Source organism: Canis aureus, chromosome 17 (assembly GCF_053574225.1).
Source record: "Canis aureus isolate CA01 chromosome 17, VMU_Caureus_v.1.0, whole genome shotgun sequence".
Taxonomy (NCBI): Eukaryota; Metazoa; Chordata; class Mammalia; order Carnivora; family Canidae; genus Canis; species Canis aureus.
Window position 1 is genome coordinate 16518963 of NC_135627.1, and position 21827 is coordinate 16540789.

Genomic DNA, 21827 nt, shown 5'->3' on the forward strand with positions numbered 1-21827 from the left:
AATGCATCTAGAAGGAAAGAGAAAAATACAAAATCACCATTTTGCAAATGCTACGGTAGTAATACTGCAGGCGAGATCCTCTAATGGATGTTAAAGTAGCATCAGTGGCCAAAAGTATAAGGAAAAGCCAGATACTAGCATAGACTTCAAGTGTCTTCTTTACAATATGTATTATCAGTAGAGGGAAAAAATAGTAACTTTACAGTGGAAAAACTCAGCAGATACTGCAATGTACACTCTAATAGGATACAAAAGAAGGACACAATAACATTTCTGTAATATTCTTGCCCAATGCATAACCTCGATCTAATCATGAGAGAACATCAGACAGATCCAAATTGAAAGACATTCTGCAGAATAACTGACTAGTCCTCATCAAAAGTGTAAAGGTCATAAAAGATAAAGTAAATTGAGAAACTGTCACAGATTGAAGGAGACTAAGGAGATAAAACACATAAATGCATGTGAGATCCTGCATTGGATCCTGAAATATGAAAAAGATAAACTACCAAAATTAGTATAAGGCCTGTACTGCAGTTAATAACATTGTATCAATGTTAATTTCCTGGTTTTGATTATTGTATTATGCTATGTATGTATGTTGTTAACAGTAGGATAAACTGAGTAAAGGGTAGTATATGTGAACTCTTGTACTATTTTTGTAGCTTTTCTATTAGTCAAAAGTTATTTCAAATAAGCATTAAAATGTAATTTGATCTTCAAGATTGGAGATTAACTGTTTGTAAAGCTATTTCTTTATCATAGTCCTTTGGATACAAAACCTGTGTGTCAAGTTTAATGCATATATATTAAACCTCTGGTAAGTAAGTATCCTCTAATTTGAAATTTTATTCCTTCAGATAAGGGCCTGGCTAAAAGTGTCTCTTCAAATAATCAACAAAAGATAATGTATGTCTTGGAGAATCTTAAGATATTTAGGTGAAATAGAGGAACACTGTAAGCAAAAGATGATGTACTAATCACAACTCATTCTTGTTTTTTAAAGTATAAAAATATCATATATGATATTACCCGGTAGACAATAAGTACTCAACTAAAAAGTCAAGCCTAAGTCTTAAAAGAAGTCTCTGAGTGCCTTCCAGTAGGAAATAATTTGATGTTGGTGTCCTTATTCTCTCACTTAGCACAGATTACTGTGATTTTTCTGGATAAACGGATACAGATTTATCAGAGAGGATCACGGGCACCTTCCTAAAATACCAAGTAACTCTCAAGTGGCTGTTTCTCTGCCAGATCAGAAATTTCCAATTAAAGATTTTGATTTTTATCTTTTAATCATTTTGTCGATTGAGGCTTATTCGTTATCATTTTGCATTTCCAAACTATTAACTTCTGCATCTTAAAAAAAATGCCTGGGTGCAGCTTTAAATTAAACTTTTCTTGTCTTACATTTTAAAGGTTGATTTAACAAGTGTATGATGAACACAGGCAATCCGATGCCCAGTGATCACAGATCAAATGGATAGGAATCGATGCATAGCACAGCAGAATTAAAGCGATTTGTTAAAAATCCTGAGGCACTCAAGAGAAATGGAATTTAATATCTACCAATTCCACATGGAAATTAAATGTATCCTGAAACTAACTTCTCCAAATGGAATTCAAAGGAAATGCAATAACTATTCAACACAATTCACTGTCAGATTTTATTTTTAAAATGTTGCATGGCCACTATTAAACTATTTGAAATGTTGATCTCAAAACCCAGGACTCCCATGTGGGTTAAGAAAAATAAATGTAAATCCTCCTGAAGAGACTGGAAGCCTGAATGCAGCCCATAGACTCAATCTTTGATCAGAGCCACATGCGGCAACCTCAAATTATTGTTCTCAGGCTCGACCTTTCCTCTCACTTTGTTCTGGCAGCTTTCCAAAGAGGGACAGGTGGTTTTAGGGCATTTTCTTGGGTTACAAATCAAATAATATTTCATGGTTTTCACCTTTAATGGGCTAAGCAGAAGGCATTTGACAAAAGTCACCATAGAGGTTTAGAGAAATAATTTATACTCTAGGGCATTCTTAAACCAGTAACTTGGCAATATGGGATTCAAAAAAAATCTCACTGCTTCTTGCAATATTGCATTGCAAAAGCCACATCGTGTATGTTTGTCTCGCTCCTTGGGGGGGTGGACTCCATGTTCAGAAACCAATGAATAGATTACACTGGCCCTCACAGGTGAAGTTTTCATTGGAGACAGTCCTGCCACAAGGCAGGGGCTTGCTTTTTGATACATGGTATTCTTGCCAGTGAAGAAAATGAATACCCAGGGGCAGGTTTTTTAATAAAATTAACAAATTTCATGCCTCAACTTGAAATTCAGAACTTGGCAGTGGCCAGAAATGAACAAAGTAATCCTAGATCTCATGCATTGAGGATTGCAAAAGCCAAAGCCAATGGAAAAGAAATTTCCTCTTGGATTGACTGCAATTATAAAATGTCAATGTGCATGATAAATATGGCCATCAAGTAGTTCCTGAATCTTGAGAAAACATATTTGGGGGAGCAATCTGGGTCTGTCTCCACCAAATCACTATGGTAAGCATCCTCATATTTGCACAGTTGACATTCTAACTACACTTAATTAAAGAGATTGGGGATTATAGATATAGGCTCATTCTGAGAATACATATTGATGAGCAGGCTGTTAAATATTTAACATTTAGAGGAAAATACAGTATAATTTCACAAGGAAGGAACATGCAAGCACCCATGTGGTACCCAGGACGAGGATTCTGGGCACCATCTGCTGGAGTTGATTAAGAAGTTGGCCACAGAACCATTTGGGCTGTGGAAACCCTCCAGTGGTTCTTGGCATCCCCAGCTTCTGTTTTGTGAATATGACTACAGAACACCAGGATCTTTAGCATCCAAGTGGATATTCTCATTTTTTGGTACCACTGTTTCTCGAATCCAACAAACTGTAAACAGATTGAAGAATTCCATGGTTACCACACCCCAAACTAGCCTCTGTATCTGCGGACAGTACCATCTTTCTCATGTGTGCTTAGCTCCATAACCTCTGATGTGTTTCTCTCCTTGCCCTCTACAACTGGTCATTGATATTCAGACACCAAGTCTTATAAATTCTTATTTCCAACTCTGCTGTGAGTATTGTCTTCTTTCCTCCTTCCATGCTGAGAGAAGCCCTCCAGTCTCCACCACTAGTCACTCTACCGCTAGAATCCATCCTTTACTTTGCTGCCACATTACTACTTGGATCCTGCTCACCCTTGAATAAAAAATACCCTGTGCCTTGGTCATTGCCTACAAGTCAAGAGAAAGCCAAGTATTTAGCCTGCCTTTCAAAGTGTAAATGGTCCAATCCTGACCACTCTTACTTCCCAGTATACACTAGCAAGTACTTGTTTTTCAGCTTGGTTTCCTCAGAAGCACTGCACACATACATCATGCCTATTCTAACTTATCTACTACTATTTTCTCACCCTGGTCTCATCAGCGCTTATTTACTTGAGCAAGGGGCAGTTCTTCTCTACTGGGATGAGTCCTATTTCCCAAGAACTCAGGCAAATCCAGAGCAGGAATAAGAAGCTGGCTTGAGGAGACACACTTCCTCCAATCTTGTACTCTCAGTTCTTACTGATTAACTCCATTCTGATCATTTTCCTGTGATTTTTCAGCCTGCCTTTGTTATCTCTTTTACATGTTTCTGGTGCCTCATGTTCTCCGAGCTCCTTGCCTACTCTGTTGCTTTCTACTTTCTTTAATATATATTTTAAGATTTTATTTATTTATTTATGAGAGAGAGAGAGAGAGAGAGAGAGAGAGAGAGAGAGAGAGAGAGAGAGAGAGAATGACTGGGGGGAGAAGCAGAAGGAGAGGGACAAGCCAACTCTGAGCTGATTGCAGAGCCCAATGTGGGGCTCGATCTCAGGCCCCTGAGATCATGACCTGAGCCAAAACAAAGAGTTGGATGCTTAACAACTGATCTTCCCAGGGGAATCTGCTTTCTACTTTCTATTTTCTTCATACTTTCACAGGTTATTCACCTGAATAGGGAACCATGGTGCTGCTCCTTCAGTGCTATCTATGTGGACACATCTTAACCCATCAGATTTGCATGCATTATCTAGTTTAATCCACATGATGCCAAGAAGAAGGTACATTTATCTCCAGTTTATTGATGAGAAAAGTGAGATTTATGAAGGTTAAATAATGTTCCCCAAATAACACACAGGTAATAAATGATGAAGTCAGGGTTTGAACTCATGCACTGACTCAAGGACTATTGGTCTTACCTATATTGTCTTCACTTTATTTTTATTTTTTTGTTGTTGTTGTCTTCACTTAATCACACTATCACTTTAAACAGATACATTTCATATCATTGGGTAATTATAATTTCCCAGGGTTGGATGGTACAGTTTTTATTTCTTTTGTCTACTCTATGCCCAATCTAGATCTAAGCACCAAAAAGGCATCTAATAGGTAATTTTTAAAGATAATCAGACATGTTAAAATGTTAAGCCATGTCATGGACATTTGGGATGTTATAATGGTATAAACCTGCAGTGTTCAGCACAGTGGCTACTAGGATGATATAGTGATTAAAATGTAAGTTAATTAAAAATAAATGAGAATATTAGCTCCAGGAAACACTAGCCATATTTTAGATACTTAACAGCCACATGTGACTAAATTTAAATCAACTTAAAATTAAATAAAATAAAAACTCAGTTCTTTAGTCTCACTAGATATATTTCAAATGTTCAACAGCCACATGCAGTTGGTGGCTATTATCTTGGAAATACAGACACAGAACATTTCCATCGATACAGAAAATTCTATTAGTGTTGGCAATACTCTTCCTCCCAACCTACCCCATCAATGTATGCAGCCAGAGACTAAGGGTTACGTCATAAACCCTTAGTAGGAATTAATTTGTGCAGTGGTTAAGAATCTGGGCTCTAAAGTCAAGTCCTGGCATTGCAATTTACAAGTTGTTTGACCTTGAACATGTCACTTATTTGGTCTCAGTTTTCCCATCTGTCCAATGGGGTTCATAATATTAACTACTTCATAGGATTGTTTTAAGGATTAAAAGTGTAAAGTGATTACAATACTGCCTGGTAAAAAGTAAATGTCTAATCACTGTTAGCTATTATTGCTATGGATGTAATATTCTCTGGATAGAACTTAGTAATATAAAGAATAAAGTTTCTCACAACTGTCTCATACTTTTAGAATTTGGATACTATGATTGCAATTGAGTAACAAGACACATTTTAACATTCTCTCAAGGACAACCTAGAAAATATGTACCTAGATTTTCAACTAATAAAGGTAGTATTATGCACGTATTAAAGTGGGTCACCAAGAACAAGCCAAATACTTTATTCAATCAACACAGTGATTCAACACAAAATACAACAAGGCTGATTAATGAAGGGACATATGTATTTCACTTTATGGAATTACCTTCTAGAAATCAGCTCCTGTGCATGATCCATACCCTCAGAATTCACCATGTATTGTTATTTGTAGAATTATTCCATTATTCCTAACATTCTTAGGACTACTGACAATTTCAGTTCTCCCATCTTGTTCAGTATATCACATAGATTTTGGCCTACGGAATATATTTCTATGACTATTTCAATACAGAAGAGTTTGGAACACTTAACACTGAGGAGTTTGGAATACTAAGCTATTTTAAAAATAAAGAATTAATCTAATAATAATCAAGAACATTAAAAATAAGGAAGTAATCAAACATCAAGGAAAACCATGGAGACATATATATATATAAGTGATAATACCAAGCACTCCAAACAGCCTGCACCAGCAGTGGATGGTTGTAGATTTTGAGAATATTTTTCCTATTGAGGTCAATGAATTCTTACAGGACCATGGTCCTGCTTCCCTGGAAGAGAAGACTTCACGCTCATGTGAAACTATCAGAGAGATAGATGTAGGGCCAAGATAGGGCAGGGTTACATTCTGATTGAGTCAATCTGAAAACCACATCAGCTCTGGCGATCTTTGTTACATCCCGAGGTCTCTCTCATCCACTAACTTATTCATGGCCATTGAACAGTGTTCTTAGGCCTCTCATTATCTTGGTTCATTTTCTAAGCATTGAGATTTTAGTAGTGAATAGTGACTGATTTTTCTGACATTTAATTATCATTGTTATCTTTCTAGAAGATCCTGCACCTTAAAGAATAAAAATGTGATGCATAAAGATTCATTCCTTCTTGGTGTCATGTCATATATTCAATGACTTGTTTTCATTTCTTTTTGTAATTTTCACTTCTTCAGAGGTTACAATAAAGAACATTCTTAGCGTAGCAAATTATTTAAATCCGTGCAAAGAAAAAATTAAGGACATATCTTTTTTTATGTGGGATTTGTATATAAGCTGCTATTTGAAGGACAAAGAATATTTCATGCTCTATTTTAATTTAAATTCTCTCCTGGCTACCTTACCAAGTATCTGTAGGCATGATATTTTTAAATGAATTATAAGCTCAAAGTTTTCATATATCACGAAGGTTCTCAAAGTTTAAATTACTCCCAAGGACATTTATATCTATTTTCCCTCTAGAGTAACCAATGAAAACATGCCTTTAACCATCAGAATAATTCATGGGGCCATCTCTTCTAACCTGGCTTGCACCCCTGGTTCCTTGGAGGGTTGTTCATAATAAACAAGCCACGAAGACAACAAGATGAAGATAATAAGATTCTAAAACTCTCTATTATTGTTAAAGAAACAAGCCTGAGGAAAATTAAAACTAATTTCAAAAATGACTCAAACATAAAGAGATGATCAGCAGTTCTACTGCTGATACAATCATGAATTAAAGGAGCTTTCAGCATTGGAAGATCTATCTATCTATCTATCTATCTACCTACCTATCTACCTACCTACCTATCTTTATTTATACACATATACATAAAAGTAAATGTACATTTACAGGAAAAGGAATTTATCCTCATTAACACTACTATTAATAAGATATTTTAGTAGAGCATTGCAACATCACACAGGATTTATTATTTGGGTTAAAATAAAGATTTTCATTTCAGTTGCTAATCAGGACTTTGCAGTAATCTAAGTACCTCAGGAAGTAACCCTCTCATTTATTCTATTAAATCAGTTCACGCATGAAGGACTTTTTGATTATGGTAGCCCTGGGACTCGCTATGAGTTTACTATTTGTGAATAGCCACATAGTTTAATGCTTTCTTTAACAATTCACTTAGGTAGTTATATTTCTATTTCTTCTTTCCTGATTTCTACAACACAACAATGTCTTCTACCTCATGTTACTCTATTTCCTAGAATTGAAACTGCTAAGAAAGTCATCAGACTAATGTTCATAGTGCTTAAATTTTGCCTGGGTTTCTGGGCCCTTTGGAATTCATTTAATTCCATTCTAAAGAATCATCAAATATTTTCTCTCGGCATGCCCAAAAGCCAGGCATTCTGTGTTTTAGCTTAAAGTTGAGACATAATAGTGAAAACGATCACAATTTATTAAAATCAGACATCAGTCATTAAAAACAAGGTCCTTTCGATATAATTATCAAATTAAACCATTTACCTATAGAAAACCCTGAAACTGAAGTGTAAATTAGAAGTAAAATCCCCAATACAAAGGCAATTCTCATCATTTGTGGTATGGTCTGCTTTCTCTTGGTAAACTAAATCCTTCTGTTGCTGGTTTTCATAGAAATTGGAGAGCTTACTAAGGCATAGGAGGTATTTCAGTGAAGTACCCTCTTATAAATGGAACATCTTGCATCCTGAAGAATGTTGTACTTGAAAAATAGGTATGCCTTGTTCCAGGCCATGAGTTGGTGTCATATTAGATCTCACCATGGATTCCAACTTGAAAGTCTAGTTCAGAATATCATATTTTCAGTCATCAGTAGTTATAAACTGTATGGCGTTGAGTGCGTGGGAACTGGAATAGATGTTCATGCAAGAGTTGGCACTGGGGGCAAAGGAAATACACGTGCATCTTTGAATGACTATATGTCAATTGCCCCAAATCATTTTAAGATTGATGTGCTTTGCTCGCTTTGATCCATGGGAAAATCTGCCGGATGCAGAACAGCAATTGCAGGCCCATGAACCCCTTGAGCTGTTGCCTGCAGATGAACATTAGCAAGCGTTCAGAGGTGAGGAAACGCCTGCCTCTGTTTGCTGAGCAGCCTCTGACATTATACCACCCTTAAGGCATTAACCCGATTGCACCACATAAAAATACTTTCACATATGCAGAGTTCAGAAGTAAACCATTTTCTAAACGTCGGAAATTGATAGCAAATGTAGCTTGTGAAAGGCTGCTGGGTACCAGCCAACTGTTTTCTTTCTTGCCTTTTTTTTTTCTCTCTCTGAGTAGTTGGTACTGTTTGTGGATTTTGCCAGCGTTAAAGAGAGAACACAGCATATGATAAATGTCCATGAGAAATGAGAAATACTGAATCAATAAGTATAAAAGGAAGGCAGGGGATTGGGTGGGGTTAGATTTCAACGGATAGAAAATAAAGTGTTGTTGTTTAAAAAATTTTCTTTTGCTACTTTCAGGAATGCACAAGGGCAAAAGCAAGTTCTGTAGCTAACAGTGAGATCAGATTCTACAATAATTGCCTTGGCTTTTGCTCCTCAGTTTAAGAGTTGTGTTTCTAGACCGTATTAGTGAATAGGCTCTTGTCTTCTACAAAGTAGAGACCAAAAAACCTTGAAACTTCTTGCTAAATATGATTTTTTAAAGTTTTTTGCCTTGGGTTGAGAGGAAATGATTTTCTGTGTTTTGGGTCTAGAGTTTTTTAAAACATGGCATTTCAGGATCTATCAGCTAGAGTCCTATCGTATTTGCTATGGAATTCTTTGTACCTAAAAAATTTATCAGATTTGTATTATATAATTTCATGCTTAAGAAAGTCTTTGAGAGAGGAGAATCTTAAACAAATGTTTGAGATGGTTCTTTGTGTTGATTTTATAACCTACTGAAATGCAACTTCACATGGTCCTGGGTATTTTGCAAAAAGAAAACTCAAGTTTATTTATTAGAAACATTAAATGTTTACCTAGCAACATTTTCCCCAAACACAAAGTTCTGAATATACTAAATACTTTGAGGACAAACAACTCTTTCAGGTCCTAAGAAAATAATTTGTGCCCTAAAGTGGCCATTTATTACACAGTCCTAGTCATTTGACTGACCTACCAGAGTTTCCTTGTGGCTGGCTCTAATTTACAACTTGATAGCAGCTGTCATAATGAAGGAACCAGCTTCATTATCTGATTTGTTTCTGCCATCCCTGCACTCACGAGTCCATTAACAACAGGGATATGTGTTTTTTAAATTACTGAATTAGTCATACTTCCATTAAAAGAGTAGACTTACAAAGTAAAATAGAGCAGCCTCTTACTACATTCCCTTCCATTTCTCTGTCTAGTTATTTCATTTATTCCATCAGCAAACATCCAGGGAGCTCTATTCTCAGCAAGCAGGCCCTCGTTCGCTCTAGCTTCATGCTGAAATCAGAACAAAGCCACACCAGACACTTGGTAAACATGTGTTGTATTAATTAATCTCAGAAGATGAATGGATAATACCCAGAGCAGGGGGATTTTGGCCAGGCACAGGTGTAGTGCCCACCTGGGACTTCATGTTTGATGGTCTCATGCCAATTTTCTGTCTTTGGGCTGTCTTAGACTTAATAACTGGCTAGTCTGAAAGGAGGAAGGAAGTCCAGAAAGTGTGATACTACTGGTTTGTCTGGACAATGAGTGCCTAAGGCCTAAACTAAAAATACAAGCTGCTTTGCTGGCTTTCTTTCTTTTCTTTTCTTTTTTGGCCTATCCCCTACTCCTTCTCCCTCCCTTCCTTCCTTCCTTCCTTCCTTCCTTCCTTCCTTCCTTCCTTCCTTCCTTCCTTCCTCCTTTTCCTTCTCTTTCTATTGAAGGACATCTATAGATCAGGAAACTGAATCTTTTCTTGGCAAAAATTAACACAAATTCTCTAAATCTTCTTTACTCAGTGACAGTGGTAGTGGTGAGACTTGTTCATAAAACATTTAAAAAAACAAATCAAATAAATATTTATGAATCACTGACAGTAGGCCCATTGAAATAGTTACAGGGAACTTGTGAATATTTGGGGCCTCTACAGTATCACAGCAATTCTACATGTTATGGCTATCCAACATCAATTATGTCTGACAGCGCTAATTCAATACAGTATTACTTGCTATTATGTATCTACCAAGGCAGGGCTTCCCTAACATTCTAGTCTAGCTTAAGTCCCCCTGCTCTGCAGATACTTAGCATCCTATGCTCCTATTTTCCTAATACTTTATCACAGTTGATTATAACTAATTTAACTATATTAAGTTCCCCTAGGGTAAAAAATGTACTCAATTTAGTAAGCTAGACACACACATTTTTTACCCTAGGGGAAAAAAATTCTTACTCCAGTGAGTTGAATTAATAGGTTAGGATTATTAGAGTCTTATCTAAAATATTCAGCTACAATGTCAGGACACATCTTCAGGTCTCACTTTTATGGAACCATAGTGATGTTTACCTTACACTTGCTTTAGTAAACATCCTCTAATATTTTAGTGATAAAATATATTACAGAACAAACCATTCTTGCCTTTGACCTCATCAGCATTTCCCTCTCTATATCCTTTTCTCTCTGGTTCTCACAGTCTATAAAGTCTCAGAAGGTACCAGATGTTTGAAGGAGCCTGCCCCACACATCCTAGATTTTAAAGTAGACTCAAGATTTATTGCAGCTGCACGAATGTAATTTCAGCCTTAACTTTTGTGCTCATGAGCTAGGTGTAATCTGCACCATGGCTCCTTGTCAAATAGAACAGCTCTTATCTGTGGAGTGTTGGTATCAATGCCAAACACTCAAAATAACCGCAGGATATTACTGAAAACGAATTCTGCCCACAAACTGTTTCCCTTTAGGAAATTTTAATTTACATAAACATTTTCTGAGAAAACACTTTTGCATTCAGGCAACATTCAAAGGCTAGGTTGGAAAAAGCTGAGTATGGATTTACAGCAACACCTGGGGTGAGCGGTGAAGCAGTGCCTGTCAATGCCTCAAATTACATTTTTCTCTTGCTGCATTAGTGCCTAGTAGTGAGAGCAGACTGTACCCCACTCTTGTGTCCCCCCATGTCCTGCCTAGCTTAGGGATATGGCCCAGCACATCCATGCACTTAGATGCCACAAGTTGAGGCTGGGCTGGGCTCATTCCTGGGGAATCCCATATGCTTCTAGAAAGCAGCCAACAGTTCTGGCAGAGATGAACAGAGACTTTCATGTTCTCTAAAATGGGTCTAGCAGCATCTTCTTCAAAGTTGTCAGCAACTTTTCAAAAAAACAAAACAAAACAAAACAAGCTCTTTATCTAAAGCTCTTTGTTCTACAATAGTTAGCCGTTAAAAATCTTTTGAATAACCACTCTGTGCAGGGCACAGAATTAAGCTCTAACTGGAAAACTATGAAAAATGTATCTTGAGTAGACTCCTGATTGTTTTCTAGGATTTCAAAGAAATGAAAAGTAACAAACTAAAGAACTTCAGAAGTGAATGGAAAACCACTGGGGTTTTTAGCTGAACTCTTCAAACATTACATTTTGTCTGTGAATTACCTTTCTTTTTGACAAATCCAACAACAACTGAATGCAAAATAATTGCAACTCACTTGCAATTAATTTGTGGCATAGTAAAGATCATGAGAACGTGCCACCAGTTCGATCCTTGTTTCTATTGACTGTTGATTTCATGCCACTGTTAACATTTCAAATGAGTACATTAAAAAAAAAAACACCATAAAAATGTATAAACTGAGCCATGAAATTAGCAGAGAGGGCACATGGAATTGATGGCAACAAGGGGGAAGGGGATTGATGAAAAGATGGTAGAAGCCCAAGAGAGATGGGCTACAGATGCCAACCAGTGAAAGGGCTTTACATATCATTAGTTGGGTTACTGGCTCACTGGTCTTCCTTGCTGCACTCATGATCCCTGTAACACGGTCATCTTGGATGCATATGTGTGGAAAAGAGAGTGTGCACATTTGACTGATTTAAGTAATAGATTTGTGAACTAACAATTCACATTGGACGCAAGGACTTGCAAGAACATATTTTGCTCCAAAAGTCTATTTTGATGGTCAATTTTTGATGCCCTAGCAGAACCAGAAGGAAGAAAGAAGAAGGATTTTTCTCACTGGTATCTAAGATTAATAAAAAAAAAATGAGATAGGATATGAGATATATTAATGTAGTACTAAACACCAGCTTCCTTTTTCATTAGAGTACATCCAACACATGGTGGGGTCAAGTTTCATTTTTTAAATCAAATGGTTTTCCAGACATTCAATTTGACATCTAATTGGCATCCAGGAGACCCAATTGATTGAAAGTATAAAGATCTGTTTTATGTTAAAATAGTCAACCAGCCCTGAGGACAAAAAGCTAATAAGGAAGTCACCATTGCTCGTATAAGTTAAAAGACTATCTTCTCATTCTTAATCGTGTCCTGCTCTAAAGTAACAAAATCCACATGCCCACGTTCATCAATAAGGTGCAGGCTGAGTGAAGACAAACTGTGCTATACATTAGGGTACTTTCAACCAGAAAATATGAATAATCTGTATGACTCAAAGTGGGATGCTATGAGGTTTAATCTGGTTTTAAAATATGCAAATATTTTTAGACTCTTGATGAGAGTGCTTTTCAATTAGCATTATTTGGATAGACTGTCTTTGTCAAAATTAATCTAGATTTATATTCTAGAAGATCAGGTTATTCTTATTTTTTTTAATTCACACTCCCGTCCAAAATCTTAGCAAAGAATCATACCATGTTCGAGTCAGAAGGGTACCTTAATGATTAACTTTTAAACACTTCCTCATTTTTCATATAAAGTAACCCAAGATCATGCAAACAGATTTTATACTCCCACTAAAGGGAGAGAGAACAGCATTTCAATTTGTTCTCTCTGAAATGATTTCTGGGGTTTTGTTAGATGAGTTCCATTTGAATCTACCCACTCTCACATCTTTTTTTAAAAAAAAAACCTTCAAAACCATTTTCTCTGGCATTCCTAAGCATAATAGCATGTTAGTCGGTGGGTGACACCGCCAAAGCTGAAGGCTTGTCACCTAAGCACATCTTTGTACAGGGGGCTCAGGTTTCGCTCCGTTCCAACACATCTTAGATCTTTTTCCTAGCCTACTCGAATCTTAGATGTCAGAAGACGTTCGGCGTGCCTCCTGGTTTCGAGGTTTGCATAAATTGATGCTGGGCCCTGTGAAGCTGACGGACGCCGCTGTGATGTGCACCACCCTGCCTGTCACCACGCAATTGCAGTAAATGCAATAGAAAGTACTTTTATTTGAAGGCCATTTGACAGAGGGGGAGAAAACACATTTACTCTTTCAAGGCCTGTGTATTTTCCTGGGAGAAGCCTGCCTGTAAAATTTGTCCTTTTATCCTTGGATAGCAATTTGGGAAATATCTTTTGGCAGTGCAACTCCCCAGAGCGATTTCTGCAACTCCAGACACGAGAGAGCCGTGACTCCCAGACCTTCCCCAGGTCTTCCCCACTTTCTCTCCTCCTACCTTATAAAGACAGGAAGGCTGTTCCATGCCTGTCTCCATAGAATGAGGAGGGAAATTTGCAGATTTTAGCAAAACTATGGAGCTAGTTTCACTCTGGACTTTTAAGGAAGGAGTTGTTTACTAATATCTGTGACTACATTGAGAAAATACGAATAAGAGCCGGTGCTGTGAATTTGTTTTTAATGAGATTTTTTTTTTTCCCTCTTAACTTGTCCCCTTGCACAGGAGCTCACAGAAACCCAACAGGAGCACTTCCCCCTTTGTCATAGGATCAGCAAATTCAATACCGCTGGCCTGTACAATCGTTAAGAGGACCGTCCTTCCTGACACACCAGGATTTTATTGATTTCTTTCTTGGATTTAGAAAAGGAGGAAAAAATGCAAAATAATGTCTATAATTTGCTCAAAGCTGCTTTCTGGTTTCGTACTTAATCCCCTTTGTCTCTGAAAGCGATCACCACCTCGGAGCTTGTCCATCAGGCCCGCAGCTCCGTTTGATACCTACATTGATACCTACATCACAGTAGCCCACGTCTCGCTGCGTGGAAATGCCCCTTACCTATGAACAGATTCCATTCGGTGTCCAGATCAGCTTGGTTGGCCAGGCAGCCCTTCATGACGTTGAGGCAGTAGTTGTTGCAAGGTCTCACCGAGGGAAGTCCTCGGCAGTACGGGCAGTACAGCATCTTCATGAGAGCTCGGATGCATCCCGGGGTCGGGCTGACCTGCCGATTGATGGAAAGGACAAAGAAAATCAGAAATAAGAAGGGCGGGAGGGAGAAAAAGAAAAGATGTAACTCATTTTCTCCTTGAAAGAGAGAGAAAAAGGAGAAATAGCTCCAAGAAACACCAGCAGAGGATCCAACATGCTATTAGAATTTTAACCCTTATTTTATTTTATTTTTTTAACCCTTTTTTTAAATGAAAGATTTTATTTATGTATTTATGAGAGACACAGAGAGAAGCAGAGACATGGGCAAAGGGAGAAGCAGGCTCCCTGTCAGGAGGCTGAAGGGGGACTGGATCCCAGGACCCCAGGATTGTGACCTGAGCCAAAGGCAGACACTCAACTACTGAGCCACCTAGGTGCTCCAAATCTTAACCTTTTATAATATTCTATCTCGAAGCCAGGCAGTTCCTGTCAAATACTTGGTCGACATTGTAATAATCAATTTTTGTGAAATGTCCCCGTCAACATTTTGATATCTGTGTCATTATAATTCAGCCCTAAAACCTGGACACTGTTTCATTGCACTAGAACGTGAAATGAGATAATGCATGTGAAAGCAATTTGCAAAGTTAAAAGCTCCATAAAAATGTAGATATGATTAAAGTTTAATGTGACACCTTTCGAAAATTTTCCAACTGGTTATTTGACCCCGTTTCTAAAGGAGGCTGGCAGATCTACTTCCTTTGTAGGTAACTTTTTAAAAAGGATCAATATCAACTTGTCTGGCATTTCTAAGATCCAGGCCTGCTTAGAAGCAATGGAACTGCCAAGGCAATGTCTTCAGGCATTTGAAGCTTTGCAGTTCTGGGAACTTTGTTCAAAATGGATCCAGGGTTGAATGGAAGGAGAAATCCTTGCAGTACTTCAGAGGAGCTACTAATCAACCAACACTGAAGTGGCATTTGCCTTGAATAAGAAAAGCTGAGGTGCCTTTGACTTAATCAATTCTAAGCCAATAAAATCTTTTTCGGACTCATTGAGAATTCTAATTTGACTTAGAGGAAAGATTATCAAAAGCAGCGTAAACCAACAGCAGAGAAAAATACAGAAAGCTCTTTCTATGACTAGACACAAAATTACTATATTTATTTGATTGGTTCCACATCATTTTGGTGTTTTACTCAAGTAAACTTATGTTGCTCTTCTCGTGTTCCAGATCTGAGAGGAAGCCTAACTTGTAGAATTTGGATCTGTTGGAGAGTTACAATCTTATCAGAGAGACCTGGGCCCACGGGTGGCATTTACATGTCAAGAACATGTAGATCCTGACAAAGCATACGTCATTCAACATAAAAGTAGGTACTTTCTACTACTAGAGCTAATCTGTCATTTATTTTATTCTTTACACAGAAACTGCATTTGTTTTTTGGTTTTCATATTTTTTAAGACTTTATGTATTTATTCATGAGAGACTCAGAGAGAAAGGCAGAGACATAGGCAATGGGAGAAGCAGGTTCCCTGCGGGGAGCCTGATGTGGGACTCGATGGCAGGACCCCGGGGTCACACCCTGAGCTGAAGGCAGATGCTCAACCACTCAGCCACCTAGGTGTCCCTAGAAACCATATTTGAATTTTGTTGTTAGTTTAATTTGAGTATAGTTGACACACAGTTTATATTAGTTCACACAATTTACATTAGTTTCGGGTATAAAACATAGAGATTCAGCTTCTCTACACCTTATGCGTTACTCACCATTAGCGTAGCTACCACCTGTCACCATACAGCATTATCACAATACCACTGACTATATTCCCTATGCCATACCTTTCATCCCTGTGGCTTATTCATTCGATAACTGGAACCTGCTATCTCCCACCTCCCTTCACTTCCCTTTGCCCATCACTCCCATCCTTCTGGCAACCATCAGTTTGTTCTCTGTATTTATAGGTCTGACTCTGCTTTTTGTTTGTTTATTCATTTGTTTTGTTCTTTAAATTCCACATATGAGTGAAATCATATGATATTTGTCTTTCTACACATTTGAGGGTTTTAATGCAAGGCTTTGTTTTTGTAACATTGTCTTACTTTTATGATATGTACTGATAAAGCACTTAATACATTGTTTCAGAAAATGAAGCTATTTATTTATTTAGGCACTGAAAATCCTGGTTGTTCTTTTGATAATTTTTTTGCATTTTTTCCCAAATTTTTTTTTTAAATTTTTATTTATTTATGTATGATAGTCACAGAGAGAGAGAGAGAGGCAGAGACACAGGCAGAGGGAGAAGCAGGCTCCATGCACCAGGAGCCCGATGTGGGATTCGATCCTGGGTCTCCAGGATCGCACCCCAGGCCAAAGACAGGCGCTAAACCGCTGCGCCACCCAGGGATCCCTTTTCCCAAAATTTTATAGAAGTTTTCAAACATACAGAAAAGTTGAAAAACTGTTTTAATGTTCACCTATATCCTTACTCTTAGATATTAAATGGAATATCTAATTCCATTAACATTTTCCTATACTTGTTTTTTCACATATCCACCCATCCCTCTATCTATCCATTTATCACCTTAGTTTTTATGCATTCAAAGTAGTAACCTTTTGATTTTTTACTTTTCCTTATAGTTTAATTTTGGCTTTAACGAAATAGGATTAACATGATCAACAATAGAAAGCATATGAAGTACTGTAAATCAAAAAGTGAAGTAAAATATAATTGGTCTTATTTTATAAAGATATTTAGAGAATGGTTTAGTATCCTTTAATTTTAAAACTTATTTCCCTGATGACAAGTGATTTGGAGGATTTTTTTCATGTGTACATTAGCCATCTGTATGTCTTCTTTGGAGGAATGTCTGTTCATGTCTTCTGCTCATTTCTTGACTGGATTGGGTAACTGGGTGATGGTCATTAAGGAGGGCACATGACGTGATGAGCACTAGGTATTATACGCAACTGATGAATCATTGAAAACTATAGCTAAAACTAATGATGTACCATATGTTGGCAAATTGAATTTAAATAAAAAACCTTATTTTTCAACAACAAAACAATACAAAAAACATGAGAACAAAATTAAAGAATCTAGTGACTTTTACCTTAAGCACACATTTGTGTCACAGCATCATCTCCTCCAGATAGGCTATTTTGTGGATTTGCCAAATTTTATCCATAAGTGAGCAATATTATCTTAAAATTTTCTTTTATCCACTTGTATTCCAAGTCATTCGCAGAAAATAGAGAAAATAAAATTCTCCATACAAAATTTGTGTGGAATTCCAAATTCTTAAGCATTTTACGTATTTGACATGGTAGCAGGCCTACAAACTTGTGTCCAGAGAGAGGATTTTGTTATCCAGAGCCTTGTGACTTCTTTTTTTTTTTTTTTTTTTTTTTTTAAGCCTTGTGACTTCTAATCCTGACTCTGATGCATTCTCCAGAGACCAACTCTTCTTTCAGCCAACCTGGCTAAGCAAATTCTTCCTTTGACACTGTTAGATTTTTGTTTTTCTCCTTATTGGTATTCTACAGTGCTTTGCTTCTTCTCATTCAGTATGCCAGTGTAAATCTGGAGCATGTGTCAATACTAGGGATCTCTTAGGCAGCGTGGCCTCTGTTGTCATTATAACCTGCGCTGCTCTGCAAAACATGCACATCCTTATAAAGCTTTGTGATTAGGATTCAGGCACTCAATAAGTGCTTTTGAATTGAACTCTCTATTGTGCTTCTCAATTTCTTGGCAACATGGATATTCAAAGAAAGAAAGAAAGAAAGAAAGAAAGAAAGAAAGAAAGAAAGAAAGAAAGAAAGAGGTTTGTAATCTTAGCATTCAATTGTTACTTTTCAAGTTTGTTTTCAAAGGTAATTATTGATTGCGTTAATTCCAAAGCTTTTTTTTTTTTTTTTTAATTGTGTTGGAACCAGTATAGTTTTCTCAGTCTGACATTTTAGAAGAGTCTCCAACTCAGGGTAGCAACCAACAGAGAAAATTGAACAGCCTTAATAACCCCAAAGAACAATGTTGTTCAAGTTAAAAGTGGTTCTCTCAGTATCTTGGGAAATGACATCCCTCCTGGTCAAATAAAGGGCATTTGAAGAAGAAAATGGAGTGTGGCAGATGAAAGTTTAAGCTTTCATGTTCACAGACCCGTATTTGTGGAATTGACACAACTGCATGTGTGAATTAAAATAAAAAAATCATTACTTCAAACTGAAGATGTTTAGAAGTAAGCCTCTGAAAAGAAGTTGCTTTAAAGGCCAGTTGTGCGAGGAATATTTCTATTTTTAAATATTTAATAGTGTTTGATAATTGTCCTATAGTGATTTTCTTAATTTTTTTTTATTTTGAAATCAATATAGACTCCTAACATGATACAAAAATTGTAGAGTCCTGGGTACCTTTCACTCACCAATGTCACTAGATGGTGACATTTCAAACAGCTCTAATACAGGGTGCCTGGTGGCTCAATTAAGCATCTGACTCCTGATTTTAGCTTAGGTCTGTGATCTCCGGGTGGTGGGATGGAGAATGGCATCCGCTCCACAGTCATGCAGATTCTGCCTGAGATTCTCTCTTTACTCCTCCCCCTGCTCATGCTCTCTCTCTCTGTCTCTAAGATAAATAAATGAATCTTTAAAAACAATAGCTGTGGTACAATCTCAAAACAAGGAAACTGATGTTGGTATGTTGCCATGAACTAGTCTATAGCACCTATTTAGTTTTTATGATTTTTTCAACCTGCATTTGTGTGTGTATATGTGTGCATATGTGCGCACACATCTGTGCAATTTTATTCCATATACAGACTTGTGTAATGATATCACAATCAACATAAAAAACCTTTCCTCACCACAAAAGAACACCTTTTGTGCTACCTCCATCCTGCCCCTGTTTCCTGGCACCAGGCAATGATCTATTTTCCATCTCTATAATTTTATCATTTCAAAAATATTCTATAAAGGGAATCACATAGTTGTCACCTTTTGAGCTTCACTTTTTTTTAACCGAGCATAATGCCTTTGAGATCTATCCAAGTTGTTCCATGTATTAATACATCATTCCTTTTTATTGCTGAGTAGTATTCCTTTGTTTGAATATAACAAGATTGTTCAACTGTGCATTCATTGAAGGATATCTGGATTGTTCCAGAAGTTGACTATTAGAAATAAAGTTTCTATGAGCATTCATGTACAGGTTGTTTGCAGAAACATAAGTTTCCCTTTCTCTAGGACAAATGCTCAAAAGTGCAATTGATGGGTCAAATGGTTAGTACATGGTTAGTTTTGTAAGAAATGGCCAAACTGTTTTTCAGGGTGGTTTTAGTATTTTAGTATTTTGCATTTCTATCAGCAATGCATGAGATATCCAGTTTCTCCCACATCCTTGCCAGGGTTTTGCATTATCATTGTTTCTTATTTCCAATAGATGTATTATCTAGTTTTACATTTACGGTGAGGTTCTTCTGAAAAATATCTGACTGTACCCTAAACTCAGTAGCTTCTTATAAGCATCTGACCCAAAATCACTCACCAGCTGGTCTTCAGAAAATATGCAACATTAAAAACAATGATTCTGAATTAGTAGATATGTAACAAGTAGAGACATATCTACTAATCTAAACTGTGTAGATTAGTAGATATGTAACAAGATATGTATGTTAAGCAAAACTAAAATAAAAGAGTTCTAAAAATTCATATTTAAAGTTTACAATGGACTGATATCTCAAACATATAGTGTGGCAAATTTGTAAATACTATAAACTATTAGACCAAAAATTTCCACTGAAGAAAATGTATTCATTTAGTAAAAATAAAATAATACAGTCTATTTTGAAAAACAAAAGGTGGAGTTTTTTTCTAGTTAATATGGATAGTTTAATGCGTTTGAAAAATATAGCTGTAGCTTCTTAGATATTCAAAGTAGACTGGGAAATAAACAGGTAAAAGAGTAACTTTAGAAAAGTGGTATGCACTTGGTATGAATCAAACTGATTTAAGTGAAAAAAAAAAGTAAGTTAATGAAGACAACACTCTTTTCCATATTTCTTTGTGCTCTCACTCAACTTTTACATGTTGTCCTTCACCACTAGTGTGCCTTTGCCAAGAATGCACATTAAGGGAGAAAGAATCTAATAGTTCCTACACCATTATCCTATTATGGAAAAGAGAGACACAAGTTCGTGAGTCAACCAAAGATTTCAATATCAATTCCTTGCATCTTGGGTTTAGTCCTTCTGTTAATTTCATTTGAAACTGTTTGTATATAATAACATTAATAATAATGTTATCAATGGTATTATAATTGACTGGTTTTAGTAATTATATAATTTATAACTAAGTTTTCTTGTAAAATAACAGAAAAATAAATAACAAAAAATTGAGCTCTTAATTTGCAATCTTGTGCTTTTCTATTGTGTTTTATTTTTAAAAGGCTAAAGCAACATAGATTGAAACATGGGAAGAAACACAAAAAGAATCCTTAATAAAATTGTATTGGGAGAGAGGACTAAGACTTATCTATCTACTTGGCTCCTCACGTGTATCAGGATGTTATAGCAAGTAAGTCTTACAGTTTCTAAATGTGATTTGAGGCATAGCACACCCTTACCCATATAATAGTAAATTCATTTCAGGTCTTTAATATAAGATTTTTTTTGTATCTGGACCAACATTCATGCATTGATGCTCATGTTTTCAATTTCTAGTAGTAGCCAATTAAAATAGCCCTTGTCAATTAAAATATTTTTAGAAAAGAAGAAAACATGTGAAAGTCATATATCTATATATTTGCACAATGAACATATACCTAATGAGTGCTTATTTCTATGGAAATCATATAGCCAAAATAATCAAATAAACCTATTTGTCTTCTGCTCTCAAAAGACAAACAAGCTAATGTAAATAAGTTATTTAACCAGAATAAATTAAAAATGTGCTTTTTTAGCAAGAGTCCATGCCATTTTCCATTTTCTAACCAACGATTATAAGAAATGATGAGATATTTCTACTCATCATCTTAACATATCATGAAATTGAAGTGTCTTCTAAGGTCCTTGACAATGATTACATTACATTCAAAGTAGTTTCATGTTGAAAATTTTATTTTTTTAAAACAATCTATAACTTCTAAAGATGCTTTGTAGAAAGTTCATGAGAACCTAAATTTGTCTCTTCTCTGTTCAGTCATGCAATTTTCATTTGTCCAACATTTAGGGGGATGAATAAAGAGATCTCATACCAGTGTCAGGATGCTCAGAATACATTAATTTCCAGTCACTTCAGGAAAAAAAAACAATTATGTGTCTTGGGAAAATGCAGTGGAAAGGGAACCCATGAAAGGGCATTTTGTTTAGAACTGAGAAGCAGGAGTTGCCAGGGAAAACTTCTGAAGAAAGCAATGTAAGAGATATCTATAAGAGAATCACAGGAGATGGATGAAATTACAGAAATGGTGGAGTAGGGAGTGATAAAAATTAGTCCTTCCACTGAAGCAAGCATTAAACTAGCAAAAAA

General features: G+C 36.4%; 1 protein-coding gene across 2 annotated transcripts in view; it reads right to left on the reverse strand.

Annotated features, from left to right (window-relative positions):
- GPC6 (glypican 6) overlaps nucleotides 1-21827 on the reverse strand; it is a 1085955-nt gene that overhangs the window by 329131 nt on the left and 734997 nt on the right. For both annotated transcript variants that reach the window (XM_077855187.1, XM_077855188.1), the window contains exon 4: nucleotides 14206-14371. In XM_077855187.1, coding sequence (XP_077711313.1) covers nucleotides 14206-14371 — 166 coding nt within the window. The remainder of the gene's footprint in view (nucleotides 1-14205; nucleotides 14372-21827) is intronic.